Source organism: Phacochoerus africanus, chromosome 4 (assembly GCF_016906955.1).
Source record: "Phacochoerus africanus isolate WHEZ1 chromosome 4, ROS_Pafr_v1, whole genome shotgun sequence".
Taxonomy (NCBI): Eukaryota; Metazoa; Chordata; class Mammalia; order Artiodactyla; family Suidae; genus Phacochoerus; species Phacochoerus africanus.
The window spans coordinates 82,896,064-82,909,775 of NC_062547.1; the positions used below are offsets into that span (position 1 = coordinate 82,896,064).

The window sequence follows — 13,712 nt, forward strand, 5'->3', positions numbered from 1 at the left end:
ACACAGTGCCTGACACATTATTAGCCTTCCAAGTGTAGTAGTTTATAGTACTGATTAATATTCGAGCATTATCTGTTAGTAGAGTATATGAGGCATACACATCAATAATTTTTAGCCTGTTCAAGGACGAAATTAGTCATGTGTTTTATATTGAATCAGTCTTAGAATATTTCATTCAGGTGCACAACTGTGAGGAACTCAGAACTTCAAAGAATTGGTTTTTCTCTGTACTAGTTAAATGCTCTATTTTTTAATTTAAAGTAGTCTTTTCACCTGTTGAAAATGGTCTGATATTTTTCTTTGGAGTTAACTAGCAATCAAAGATATGGGAATATTATTTATTCTTCATAGACTATATAAAACATTGAATCTTTTGTATCTCGATGGTATCTTCATAATATTTTTTTCACCTTTCAGGAGAACTATTTAAAATAGTGGCTGTGGGAGTTCCCGTCGTGGCGCAGTGGTTAATGAATCCGACTAGGAACCATGAGGTTGAGGGTTCGGTCCCTGCCCTTGCTCAGTGGGTTAACGATCCGGCGTTGCTGTGAGCTGTGGTGTAGATTGCAGATGCGGCTCGGATCCCGCGTTGCTGTGGCTCTGGCGTAGGCCGGTGGCTACAGCTCTGATTCAACCCCTAGCCTGGGAACCTCCATATGCCGAGGGAGCGGCCCAAGAAATAGCAACAACAACAACAACAACAACAAAAAAGACAAAAAAAAAAAAAATAGTGGCTGTGTACTAAGACCCTAGACCATTCCGTGGTGTCTGCTGGCAAGATTAGAAATGTATTGGCTTTTTATTTTCCCAAGAAACACTTTCAAAAAATACGGTATGCTTAAAAAAATAAGTACTTGCATCTTAGTTTTTGAAATTACAGGTGGAGGACGCAGGCATTAGGAAATGAAGGACTTGACAAAAGGTATAGTAGGCAGGAATGGTAAAATATAAACTGTTAATATCAGGCAAAATATAAATAATATGTTATTTTACCCTTGATGTTTTGCCTTTTGCCTGACATGATTATAATCTAAATTTGAGGCAGGCATTTGATGGAGTTGGCTTTGAACTGACAGAAAAGTGTGGAGAACTTGGACCCTTCATAAAACTGCATGAGATTGGATTTTGCACCGTGGTCTAGCTCAGGTGACCCTTCTCCTTGTATTAACACAGAATTCCAGAGGCTCTTGTGAGCGCCCTGCACTGTAGGTCCTGCCTTAGTCTACGGAGCCTGTAGGAAAACTTGGGAAAAAGAGCCTGGTTAAGTAGAGAAAAAGGCTTACTTTATAGGAGCAGAGCTTCAAAATGTTGTTATATACCCTTAAATATAAAATGTTAGCATGTATCCATACTTGATGTATTTATTAATACAACATAACACTATAACAGTTTATAGTCTCAAGTACACCTCTAGTCTAAAAAGCTATAAGGATTAAGTATTATAGTAAAAATTTTTTTTATTAATAACCTTTTTGTTCTCACTAAAAACACTGACATATGATGCATGTCAGGGAGAATAATATGATGAGTAGGTACTGTTATTTTGAAAATCCTTGTTTAATAATTTTAATGCCATGTGATACTTCAGTTTGAATGTCTGGTTCAAAGTACTGTTTACTTGGAAATTGGTTTTGAAGTATCAGAGCTGAAAAAGATACCATACTATGGTAGTATGTACATACTTTTAACTAAAGAAGTGAATGCTGGCTTTACTTTTTAGGGCTGCACCTGTGGCATATGGCAGTTTCCAGGCTAGGGGTCAAACTGGAGCTTCTGCTGCTGGCCTGCACCACAGGCACAGTAATGTGGGATCTGAGCCTTGTCTGCGACCTACACCACAGCTCACAGCAACGCTGGATCCTTAACCCGCTGAATGAGGCCAGGGATTGAACCTGCATCCTCATGGATACCAGCTGGATTCGTTTCTGCTATGCTACAGCAGGAACTCCTGGGATTTATGTTTTAATCCTGTGCAACAATTATGCAAGAGTTTGTTTAAATGCAGCTGGTAAATTCCCATCCTCTCTGATGTTAGTCATTCCTCCTGCACAGGAATCAGAAGTTGTTGCATTTTTTTTTTTTTTTTTTTTTGGTTTGGGTAATTTATTTAAGTGTCAGTATAAACAGGGAAAAGGTTCCTAGACCAGAAATTAGAGATACAGGGTCTACTCTCTGCTGGGCCCCTAAATCACTATGTTAACTAATCATTCAATCACAGTTTATTTTTATTTAAAAATTTTTATTATAGTTGATTTACAGTGTTCCGCTAATTTCTGCTGTACAGCAAAGTGACCCAGTCACATATATATATACACATATATATATACATTGTTTTTCTCATGTTATCCTCCATCATGCTCCATCACAAGTGACTAGATATAGTTCCCAGTGCTATACAGCAGGATCTCACTGCTTATCCATTCCAAATTCAGTAGTTTGCATGTACTAACCTCAAACTCCCAGTCCATCCCACTCCTCCCGCCCTTGGCAACCATAAGTCTGTTCTCCATGTGCATGAGTTTGTTTCTCTTCTGTATATAGGTTCATTTGTGCCATATATTAGATTCCAAATATAAGTGATTATCATATGGTATTTGTCTTTCTGACTGACTTAGTATGAGAGTCTCCTTCCATCCATGTTGCTGCAAATGACACTATTTTGTTCCTTTTTATGGCAGAGTGGTATTCTATTGTATCTACCATATCTTCCTAATCCATTCATCTGTCAATGGATATTTAGGTTGTTTCCATGTCTTGGCTAGTGTGAGAAGTGCTGCAGTGAACATAGGTGCACATGTATCTTTTTCAGTGAAAGTATTATCTGGATATATACCCAGGAGTGGGATAGCTGGGTCATATGGTAATTCTATATATAGTTTTCTGAGGTACTTCCATACTATTTTCCCACAAGTTGTTGCATTTTAAGAATATGAGATCCACAAAGCATTTGGGAATTTAAAAAAAATGGATTAGAAAGCTTTCTTTTCAGAAATTTAAAGGGCTTTTGTAGGTAGAAAACTTTAAATAATTTTTACAACACAATCACAAAATGGAAACATACAAATACTTTTTCAAAGTGTTTTTAGGATGGCGTATATTGTCTACAACTTTTCTTTTGAAATGACTTTTCTTTTTCATGTATTAAAATAGCACCCTTTTCTTGAAAGCTGAGTTATTTATTCAGAAAATCTTTTTAAAAAATCTTCTATAAATAGTTACTTTTCATTTAAAATCCCCAGCAAATTTGGACCACTTCTATTTTTGTAAGTAACTGAGGCAGTACGTTTGGCAACTTTTGAAAGTATTTTGCTGCTATATAACCCACACGCCTTGATGTGGCAAAGGTTTTTATGGTCACTTCCCTTCTTGTTATAGAAATTATGAAGATTTGGCCGTGTTTTAAGGTCTTATTTCTATAAAATGAACCACACTGACATCCTGTGGAGCTGTGTACTTTTGACTTCAAGTTCTAGACTGTAATATTCTTATCCACGCATGACAGAGTGAATGAATTGTGCATGCGGTAATTTTATTATTTTTTATTTAAAAATTTATTATTATTTTTAATAATGATTTTTATTTTTCCTATTATAGCTGGTTTACAGTGTTTGGTCAACTTATCCGAAAAGCAAGCTGCCCTGTCAGTGGTAGTTAAACAGTTTTCCTTTAGAACATTATTTATCAAAGAAGTAATTCATTCTTCAGAATGTCTTCATATTCTCACCCAAATTTTTTTTTGTTTGTTTTTTGTTTTACTTTTTAGGGTCACACCTGAGGCATATGGAAGTTCCCAGGCTAGGGGTTGAATCAGAGCTATAGCTGCTGGCCTATGCCACAGCCATAGCAACACAGGATCTGAGTTGCACCTGCCACCTACACCACAGCTCATGGCAATGCCCGATCCTTAACCTCAAAGTGGGTTTTTTAAAAGGTAGTTTATCTGACAAAATCTAATACCACGTGTACTTTCTTCTAAGTGTATAGCCAGACTCCTCCCACATGGCTTAATATGTCCTAATGTGCTTCTTAAAATACTCAGTTTTGAATGTAGTTTAGGTTTTTTTACTTTGTATGTTTCAGACTTTTTTTCTTAGCACTGCATTTGCTATATAATACATTCATTTCTTTTGCTACTAGGTAGAAATCTTAAAAGGGTCTTCTAATTTTATTTGAGTTTAGCAAAATTTTGTAAAGGAATGGAATTGTGTATGGTGTGACTGAAAACGTAAGTGAAAGTATAGCTAATGTAGGAGTTCTTGTTGTGGTTCAGTGGGTTAAGCACCCAGTGCTGTCTCTTTGAGGATGTGGGTCTGATCCCCGGCCTTACTTAGTGGGTTAAGGATCCAACGTTGCCACAATCTGCAGTGAAGCTCACAGATATGGCTTGGATCTGGTGTTGCCATGACTGCGGCATAGGCCTCAGCTGCAGCTGTGATTTGACTCCTAGCCCAGGAACTTCCATATGCTGCAGGTGTGGCCATTAAAAAAAACAAAAAACAAAAAAACAAAAAAACTATTATCTTGAGACACAGGATACATTTAGTGAGAGGGCTCTGGTATATGTGCTGGTGGATATATATTTATATTTTAAATGCCTTAATAATTTCGAATCTCGGGGGTAGTGGTAGAATCTTGTCAGTGCTCTTGGATTGGTCATTATTTTTATTTCATAGTGTAGCTGATGAACAGCTCATATTAGGATTGGGAGGCTCAGTTTTGTCGTTCTTGTGATTAGAATTGTCTTTAATTTGAACTTTCTTTCCTGGACTCCTTAAGCCATTCGCCCATTTGAATGGGTCTACATGAAGTGCCGCAGGGCACAAAGTGTTGAAAATGAGGTCCGAGGGAGGGCCCAGCTGTCAACCCCTTGGCCTCACGTGACCTTCGGTTTTCTATCGGGATGACTCATGGAATGTTACTTGTGACCCAGGTGCATGCCAGTGCCAGCATGTTTGTAAACTCCCAGTAATACGTGCGCTAAATGATTTTATAAAAAATAAATGAAAATTCTTTATATTTTGCTCCTGGCCAAGTGTGTCCTTTAGAGATTACTGTACGAAATGTCACGATTCAGGTTGCCACGTGTCTGCCTTCTTAAGAGACATCCCCAAAGTACCGTACAGGCTGTCATCTGGGAGACAGAGCCAGGCGTGGTCTGATGGGCAGAACCCTGTCCCAGAGTACACAGGGGGGTAGGGGCAGAGAGGGGAAGGTGATGGGGGCAGTGAGTCTCTCCTTCTGCCCTATTCTGAGTTCTCATACAGCCTACTCTTCACTTTCTTCTGATCTTCAGAAGTTCAGCTATGAGCTCTTTGAGGGCTGGACCACTTCCTGGTCCTCTTTGCGTAAAGCCTGGCCTACTGAAGCTCTTCAATGAATCTCTTATTTTATTTTATTTTTATTTACTTGTTTATTTTTGTAGGGCTGCACCTGTGGCATCTGAAGGTTCCCAGGCTAGGGGTTGAATGGGAGCTATAGCTGCTGGTCTATACCACAGCCACAGCCACTCCAGATCCTTAACCCACTGAGTGAGGCCAGGGATTGAACCCGCATCCTCATGGATACTAGTCAGATTTGTGAACCACTGAGCCGTGACAGGAGCTCTAATGAATCTCTTTTAAATGAGGCTCCTATTATCTAAGCTGCTGGCTGGTTTCTGGGTGCACCTTTTTTTTTTTTTTGGCAAGCATCTATGTATTTTCGTTCTGGTTGGGATGTGCGGATGTGTTTACCTAGGGAGAGGTTGATTAGCATGACCATGGGCTGCATCTGTCCAGACTGAACCCTGTGGCTCTCAATGACAGGTCCTAAAACTATCTTGTCACTGCCGGCACTCCTGCCTCGTCCAGCCAAGAGGGGATTCTGACCTCAGAGTAGCCTATGATCGAAGCGATTAACCAAGACAAAACTTGCCGCATGCTTTTGTTGGCATTTCTTGGCTTTCTGAGATATAGTTTCTGCTTGGGATCAGTCAGTGGGATAATGTGGAGGATGATGGGTTTTCCTTATGTGTGGATATTCATGTGAAAGAAGAAAGGGGGAAGGATACTTTATACAGAGAGCATCTTAGTCTTTTTTTTTTTTTTTCTAATTTTGTCTCTGCAGTTTTCCCATCTAATGGGTTATTCTGTCTCTACAAAGTGAGCCGAAGGGCAGGGCACAGCTCTGCTGGTTGGTTACACGGGGCTCCTGCAATAACTCTCCGTTTATTTTCATTGCAGATGCCGAAGCCATGGAGTTGAACTGCAGCGAAGTACCTCTTTATGTAAGTGCCTAGGCAGTGGGCTCCAGGTCTCAGTGGCCCTTTCTTAGACTTGAAACCCATGTGACTAAAGTGGGAAGAAATGTTTTGGTCACTGTTGAGTTGGGTCTTTTGAAAAAGAACACACAGCATTACTGTCTACTTAAGCCTTTGCATGGAGCCTTTGAAAACTAGTTGGCTCCTGGTTCCAAAGTCTGGGTTTTCATTATATTTCCCTGAGTAACCTTTAACTGTCTAACTTCTGGGCTTAGACATACTCATTTCATCTATATGGATGGTTTTTGGACACATCACTATTATTATTATTATAATTTGTCTTTTTAGGTCACACCCGCAGCGTATGGAAGTTCCCAGGCTTGGGGTCGAATTGAAGCTGCAGCCCCCGGCCTGCACCACAGCCACAGCAACACGGGATCCTAGCCGTGTCTGCAACCTACACCACAACTCATGGCAACGCCAGATCCTTAACCCACTGGGTGAGGCCGGGTATTGGACCTGGGTCCTCATGGATTCTAGTCGGGTTCATTAACGGCTGAGCCACGACAGGAACTCCTGGACATATTATGTTATGACATCCTGATAATAGTCAAGAATGTTTTCTGTGTGGTTTTTTTTTTTTTTTTTGCAAGGGGAGGTTCAGTGACAGATGTGTCAGGTACAATCAGGAAATCAAAGGGGAACATGCTGGGACATATGCAGAATAGGTGGGGGAGTCCTAGTCAGATATGCTTTCTGGTCTGAGGGAGGATTCTGTTCTTGAGAATAGTTCCTGGTGCAATAGAAGTGAATCGATCATCTCCCCACGTATAAAATGGCAGGTGATTTTTCTCTTCCCTCCTTATTTTAGGCATAATCTCTTTCCTTGGGACATGTCTATGTTGGTGATGGGCGGGCACGGATGTGTGTTTGGGAATTGGGGTTTCACATGGCCTTGGAGTCATCAGCTCATGAAATACAAGAGGACTAGATGTGTGGATATGACTAGAATAAGGATATGACTTCAAGTTCAGGTGCATCCCTAACAGAACAAAATTTCAAAGTTTAATCAGAATCCTTAGTCAATTAAAATATGGTCATTCATTTCCCCTTATCATACTTGACTTCCAGGTGGCCCTTCCTCTTCCCCCTCATCGTCACCCCCTTCTCCTTACACAGATCTCACTCTAGGCTCTGGAGAAGGACAAAATGTTAAAATAAATGGATTTCAGAATAATGACAAAGCTGCCTTCTGGGTTACCCAGTGGTCTGGAGTATTCTCTGTAGGTTTGATTTGTAGGTCATATCATGTATGGCCAATCACTGGACTTGGCCCAGCTATAATTAAAGAGTTAAAAAAAAAAAAAAAGGACTGGTTCTAGACTAAAGTTGAGTCCTCCTGAGTCTTTTTTTTTTTTTTTTTGGTACCTTTCTCCTCCTTAGCTTTCTTCATTCCACCTTGCTTCCCTACCTCAAACCAAACAAATCCACAGATTTAATCATGATACTATGTCTTTTTTTTTAAATTGAAGTATAATTGATTTAAAATGTGTTTCTGGTGTTCATCAAAGTGAGTCAGAATATATATATCTATATATTCTTTTCCTATTCTTTTCCATTTTGGTTTATTACAGGATATTAAATATAGTTTGCTGTGCTATGTAGTAGAACCTATTGTTTATTTTACATATAGTAGTGGGTATCTGCTAAGCTCAAACTGTTTTCTATGTCTGTGAGTCTTTCTGTTTTGTAGATATAGTCATTTGTGTCATATGTTAGATTCCACATATAAATGATCTCATATCCTATTATATATGACATCCCTTTGTCTTTCTCTGACTGACTTCACTTAGGATAGTCTTTAGGTCCATCCATGTTCCTGCAAATGGCATTGTTTTGTTCTTTATTATGGCTGAGTAATAATTGTGTATATGTACCACAGCTTCTTTATCCATACATCTGTTGATGGACATGTGGGTTGCTTCCATGTCTTGGCTATGAAATAGTGGGGCTGGGAACACTGGGGTACATGTGTCTTTTTGAATTAGAGTTTTCTCTGAATATGTGCCCAGAAGTGGGATTGCTGGATCATACGGTAACTCAGTTTTTAGTTTTTTTTTTTTTGGTCTTTTTGCTATTTCTTGGGCCGCTCCCGCGGCATATGGAGATTCCCAGGCTAGGGGTCCAATCGGAGCTGTAGCCACCGGCCTACGCCAGAGCCACAGCAACGCGGGATCCGAGCCGCGTCTGCAACCTACACCACAGCTCACGGCAACGCCGGATTGTTAACCCACTGAGCAAGGGCAGGGATCGAACCCGCAACCTCATGGTTCCTAGTCGGATTCGTTAACCACTGCGCCACGACGGGAACTCCAGTTTTTAGTTCTTTTAAGGCACCTCCATATGGTTTTCCATAGTGGCCACAGCAATTTACATTCCCACCAACAGTGTAGAAAGGTTCCCATTTCTCCCCACCTTCTTCAGCATTTGTTGTTTATAGACTTTTTAATGGTGGCCATTCTGATCGGTGTGAGGTAGTACCTCGTAGTAGTTTTGATTTGCATTTCTCTAATAATTAGCAATGTTGAGCATCTTTTCATATACCTATGGGCCATCTGTATGTCTTCTTTGGAGAAATGTCTATTTAAGTCTTCTGCTGATTTTTTGGAATGGGTTGTGTGTTTTTTTGTTAAGTTGTGAGCTCTTTGCATATTTTGGAAATTAAGCCCTTATTGGTTATATCACTTGCAAATATTTTTTCCCATTCCGTGGGTTGTCTTTTTGTTTTGTTTATGATTTTCTTTGCTGTGCAAAAGCTAATAAGTTTGATTAGGTCCCATTTGTTTATTTTCATTTTTATTTCTACTGCATTGGGAGACCGACCTAAGAAAACCTTGGTACAATTTATGATGGAGTGTTTTGCCTACGTTCTCCTCTAGAAGTTTTATGATGTCCTATCTTATGTTTAAGTCTTTAAGCCATTTTGAATTTATTTTTGTTCATGGTGTGAAGGTGTGTTCTAACTTCACTGATTTACATGCAGCTGTCCAGCCTTCCCAGCACCACTTGCTAAAGAAACTGCCTTCTCTGTTGTATGTTCTTGCATCCTTTGTCAAAGATTAATTGACCTTAGGTGTGTGGGTTTATTTCTGGGTGCTCCAGTCTGTTCCATTGATCCATATGTTGTTTTGATGACAGCACCACACTGTTGATTACTGTAGCTTTGTAATATTGTCTGAAGTCTGAGCGGGTTATGCCTCCAGCTTTCAAAACCTTGTATTTGATCAACATCCTGGAACAGCTGTTTTTAACTTGGGTTTATGAGATTATGACCAGACTGGGAAGACTGGAAGGAGTCAATGCACATTGCTTAAGGAGAGAAGAAACTTAAACAGACCGAAGGAAAGTAAAATTTTTTCTCTAATTGTGAATAATTAGAATAAAATACAAAATACAGAAGAGTGTTAAGAAAATAAGTCACTCATAATCTCATCGTCTAAGGATAATGTTAAAATATTAATTTATTTAATCATTTTTAAGGTACAGTTTTCTCATTTTACGTCTCTGAAATTGAGATGCTTTTACTTCACCGTGCATGCTGGCACATGGCATGATGTAGCTGTCATTACTTATGCATGTGTGACCTTGGTCATGATGGTTCATATTGTTGTTACTTCCCATTACTTATGTGTCTTGCTGGCACTATATGAATTAATTGCTTTCAAAATGATTTCATCATGATTTGGCATTAAAAAGGCAATGTTACTGTGTATATAGAAAGACATGGAAAGAGCAGCATCATAATGTGGTAAAGTGTAAATAAATTTAGAAAAGCTCGTTTAATAAGTATGAAATGTTATGTCATACTTGGCAGTTTCTTTCTCGTAGTGGAATATAAAATGCATATTATAACTGATATCTTAGATGAAATATATTATATATTTAACTGTTGATTCATAATATGTATGTGTGTGTGTACACACACACACACACGAGTTGTAACCTGCTTTTTTAACTTGATATTTTATGACAATATTTTTACAGATTGACCTAAGCCAATCTGATCTTTTGGCCTCATGCAGTAAGAGGTCAATAGTGAAAGATTATAGTGAAACCAAGTCATGAACCAAACTTTGTCAAATCAATAACGCATAAACCAAGCAGACACTAACTGGACTATGACTTGTTTCTGTATCTTGGAGCAGGCCTCCTTTCTGACCTTCTGTCTTGAGAGGTTTCATAAATATTTACTTCTAGATTTACTATAATCTGGTTTATAATCACTTAATATTTTATTCGTATTTATTATATTTCACATATATCAGTTTAAAAATACATACAAAAATCAAAACCATGTTTAATCCTGTTATTTATAATGATCACTATTGACATTTTGGTGTATTTTTTCTTCTAGAGTTTTTTCTATATTTGTTGGGAATTTTATTGAAGGTTCTTTGGGTATTTTATTACATGATGTGTTTTCTCATTTGACTGATACATTGGGTCTCTTAATTTTGATGCTTCCATGTACTTCTAACAATTCTATCTAATTGTCATGACTGGTTCTTTTGGAAAAATAAGAACTCTAGTAAGAGTGGTTAGAGGGAACCCAAACAAAAGTAGAAATTATGAAGACTCCATAACATATTGAGATGATATCTTAAGTATAAAATAATACTAAGTATAATCATATGCTAGTGCACTAGAAAAAAATCATTTAAGAAAGGCTTTTAAAAGATAAATTACAAGGAGTTCCCATTGTGGCTCAGTGGTAAGGAACCCAGCAGTATCCATGAGGATGTGGGTTTGATCCCTGGGCTTGCTCAGTGGGTTAATGATCTGATGTTGCCATGAGCTGTGGTATAGGTCATGTAGACACGGCTAGGATCCCGAGTTGCTGTGGCTGTGGTATGGACCCAATGCTGTAGCGCTGATTCGACCTAGCTTGGGAACCTCCCTATGCTGTAGGTGCCAAAAAAAAAAAAAAAAGCAAGAAAAAAAAATTACAAGATTTATTTCAAGAAGGATTAAATCACAAAAACAGGGCAGTAATCATGGAGAGAAAAATTGGTAGAAATTATTCCTCAACTTCTACCCACCCTTCAAAAAGAATGCTTCATTAAGTGGGTCCTGTAAGTGATTTTTTTTGTTTCTTTGATTATTATCTGTTTTGATTAATTTATTTTAACATTTTAATATTTAAAATGCTTTTTCTGTCTTTGTTTTGGGGTCACTATAGAGAATCCTTCCTTAAGATGATAGAGGCTTTATACTTACAGAAAAATCTATGGATATGTCTTTGTTTTTTTTTTTTAACCCCTTCATATATTTTGTTAGATCTCTGAAAACTTTCAGTTTCCTTTTTAAAGTTTTATCTTTCATCTTTCCCTGCTGTTTTCCCCTTCTAGAACAGCTGATATTCTAGGGTTGTCTATCCTTTTTTTTTTTCCCCCCTCTCTGAATTCTGGGAGCATGTTTTATTTTCTACATAAGTTTTCTGTACCGTTATTTCCTGATTGCCAGAGCAGTTGTAGACCATGACTTTGTTTTTAGTTTCTGTGTAGTATTTTAAAATCTTGGCGTGTTTCTTCTTAGGCCCACGTAGTTTTATTGTGAGCACAAAGCAAGAACTTATTTTTTTTTCTCTATCTCCCAGGAATCCATTTCAGAGGGAGGCACAGTCTCTGGTTCTGTGGGCTTTAAATATTTTTGACTGATGGGGGTGTGGCAAATTTTTTTCTGGCCAACATTTCTGTTTGCTTATCTTTAGGAAGGAGACAATCTTAGTATTGGGAATGCAGTGATATTCCCGAACTCAGCCACAGACTTACTCTAATTTTTAAAATGAACTATGGAGGTCCACTGAGTTGCTATTGCAGGAAAAGAGAAACACAGCACTTTAATAAGATTAGAGAAGAAGCAGGAGTTGGCCACACTGGTAGCCAAGAGTTTATAATATTGATTTAGAAACCTGAAGGATGCAAGCATTTCAAATCCAATTTTCAACCTCTGAGTAGCTTCCTGCACCTGTACTTTAAGGGGCATTAAAAGAAACAGCTCTGGAAGGCCAGGCTGTGTGTTCCCAGTAGAAAAAGTAGTGCAGGCATGCAACCCGGTTTGATGTCTGGGCTTAATTTTTAGATAGAATGGTAGCATGGTTTTAGAAGGAGGTCTTCTAAGCTAGCAAAGAGTAGTAGTGAAGAAGCTAATGAGAAGTGTGAAAGCGTGGTAAAGTGTATATTAGTATTATTGTAACTGATCTAATATGCTTATTTTCTAGCCTAAAACTCTTTCATTGATGCCTCTTGGGAACTTAAATCCTATATTGAAAGTCATGAAGTTATTTTTAAAAATTTTTTATTATAGTTGATTTACAATGTTCTGTCAATTTCTGTTTTTTTTTTTTTTACATATCCTCCATCATGTTCCATCGCAAGTGATCAGCTGTAGTTCTTTGGGCTATACAGCAGAATCTCATTGCTTATCCACTCCAGATGCAATAGTTTGCATCTACTAACCCCAAACTCCCAGTCCCTCCCCCCTCACCCAGGTTATTTTTTATTTCAGTTTATTTTTAGTCTTATTTTTCTTTTCTAGTCTGCGTATAAAGAGAGGAAATGATGCAAGTACAGCTTAAAAGGAGAGATTTTGCTTACTGAATAGCTGATTGAATTTTGAAAGAGAAAGTGATTGTACACTCACAAGCCAAATTATATGTTTTTGCTGGTGGATTTTTTTTTTTTAATTGAAGTAGAGTTACAACAGTGTGTTAGTTGCAGATATATAGCATGGTGATTCAGGGTTTTTTTTTTTTTGCAAATTATATTCCATTATAGGTTATTTTTTTGATTACTTTTTAAAGTGAGTTTTCTTTAAATTTTTGTGGATAAGGAAGGTTATAAAACACATACTATGCTTATGTACTTCATCCCAGAACTTCCTTTTCCACATTAATTACACTTTTATTTTTATATTAAGTGTAACTAGCATTCATCTTCCCAAAAATGTCAGTTCAGTGCTGTGAATAAAACGGAAGAGCTTTTGCTTGAGAAATTGTTGGTTTCCAAAGGTTCTTTTTTTCTCAATAAAATAGCTTTATTTTAAATGATTATTTAAATAACACTTGCTCATTATAAGAAAAATAAGAGGCGTTCCTGTCATGGTTCAGTAGTTAATCAACCTGACTAGCATCCATGAGGATGCGGGTTGCATTCCTGGGCTCGCTCAGTGGGTTAAGGATCTGGTGTTACTGTGGCTGTGGCAGGCAGGTGGCTACAGCTCTGATTCGCCCCCTAGGCTGGGAACCTCCATATGCCCCAAGTGCGGCCCTAAAATGCAAAAATAAAAAAAGAAAGAAAGAAATTACCAAGAAGAAAGTAAAGATCACTTCAAATTCTACCTTTGGAAGAGTTTTCATTAATATTTTGAAGACAGTCCTTTCAGGAATTTATTTTTGCATATCTGCACACGCACT

General features: G+C 38.1%; 1 protein-coding gene across 2 annotated transcripts in view; it reads left to right on the forward strand.

Moving 5' to 3' along the window:
- Positions 1–13,712, forward strand: part of ARHGEF28 (Rho guanine nucleotide exchange factor 28) — a 340,195-nt gene that overhangs the window by 62,144 nt on the left and 264,339 nt on the right. For both annotated transcript variants that reach the window (XM_047778093.1, XM_047778094.1), the window contains exon 2: positions 6,222–6,265. In XM_047778093.1, the coding sequence (XP_047634049.1) occupies positions 6,233–6,265 (33 nt within the window). In that variant the 5' untranslated portion in view covers positions 6,222–6,232. The remainder of the gene's footprint in view (positions 1–6,221; positions 6,266–13,712) is intronic.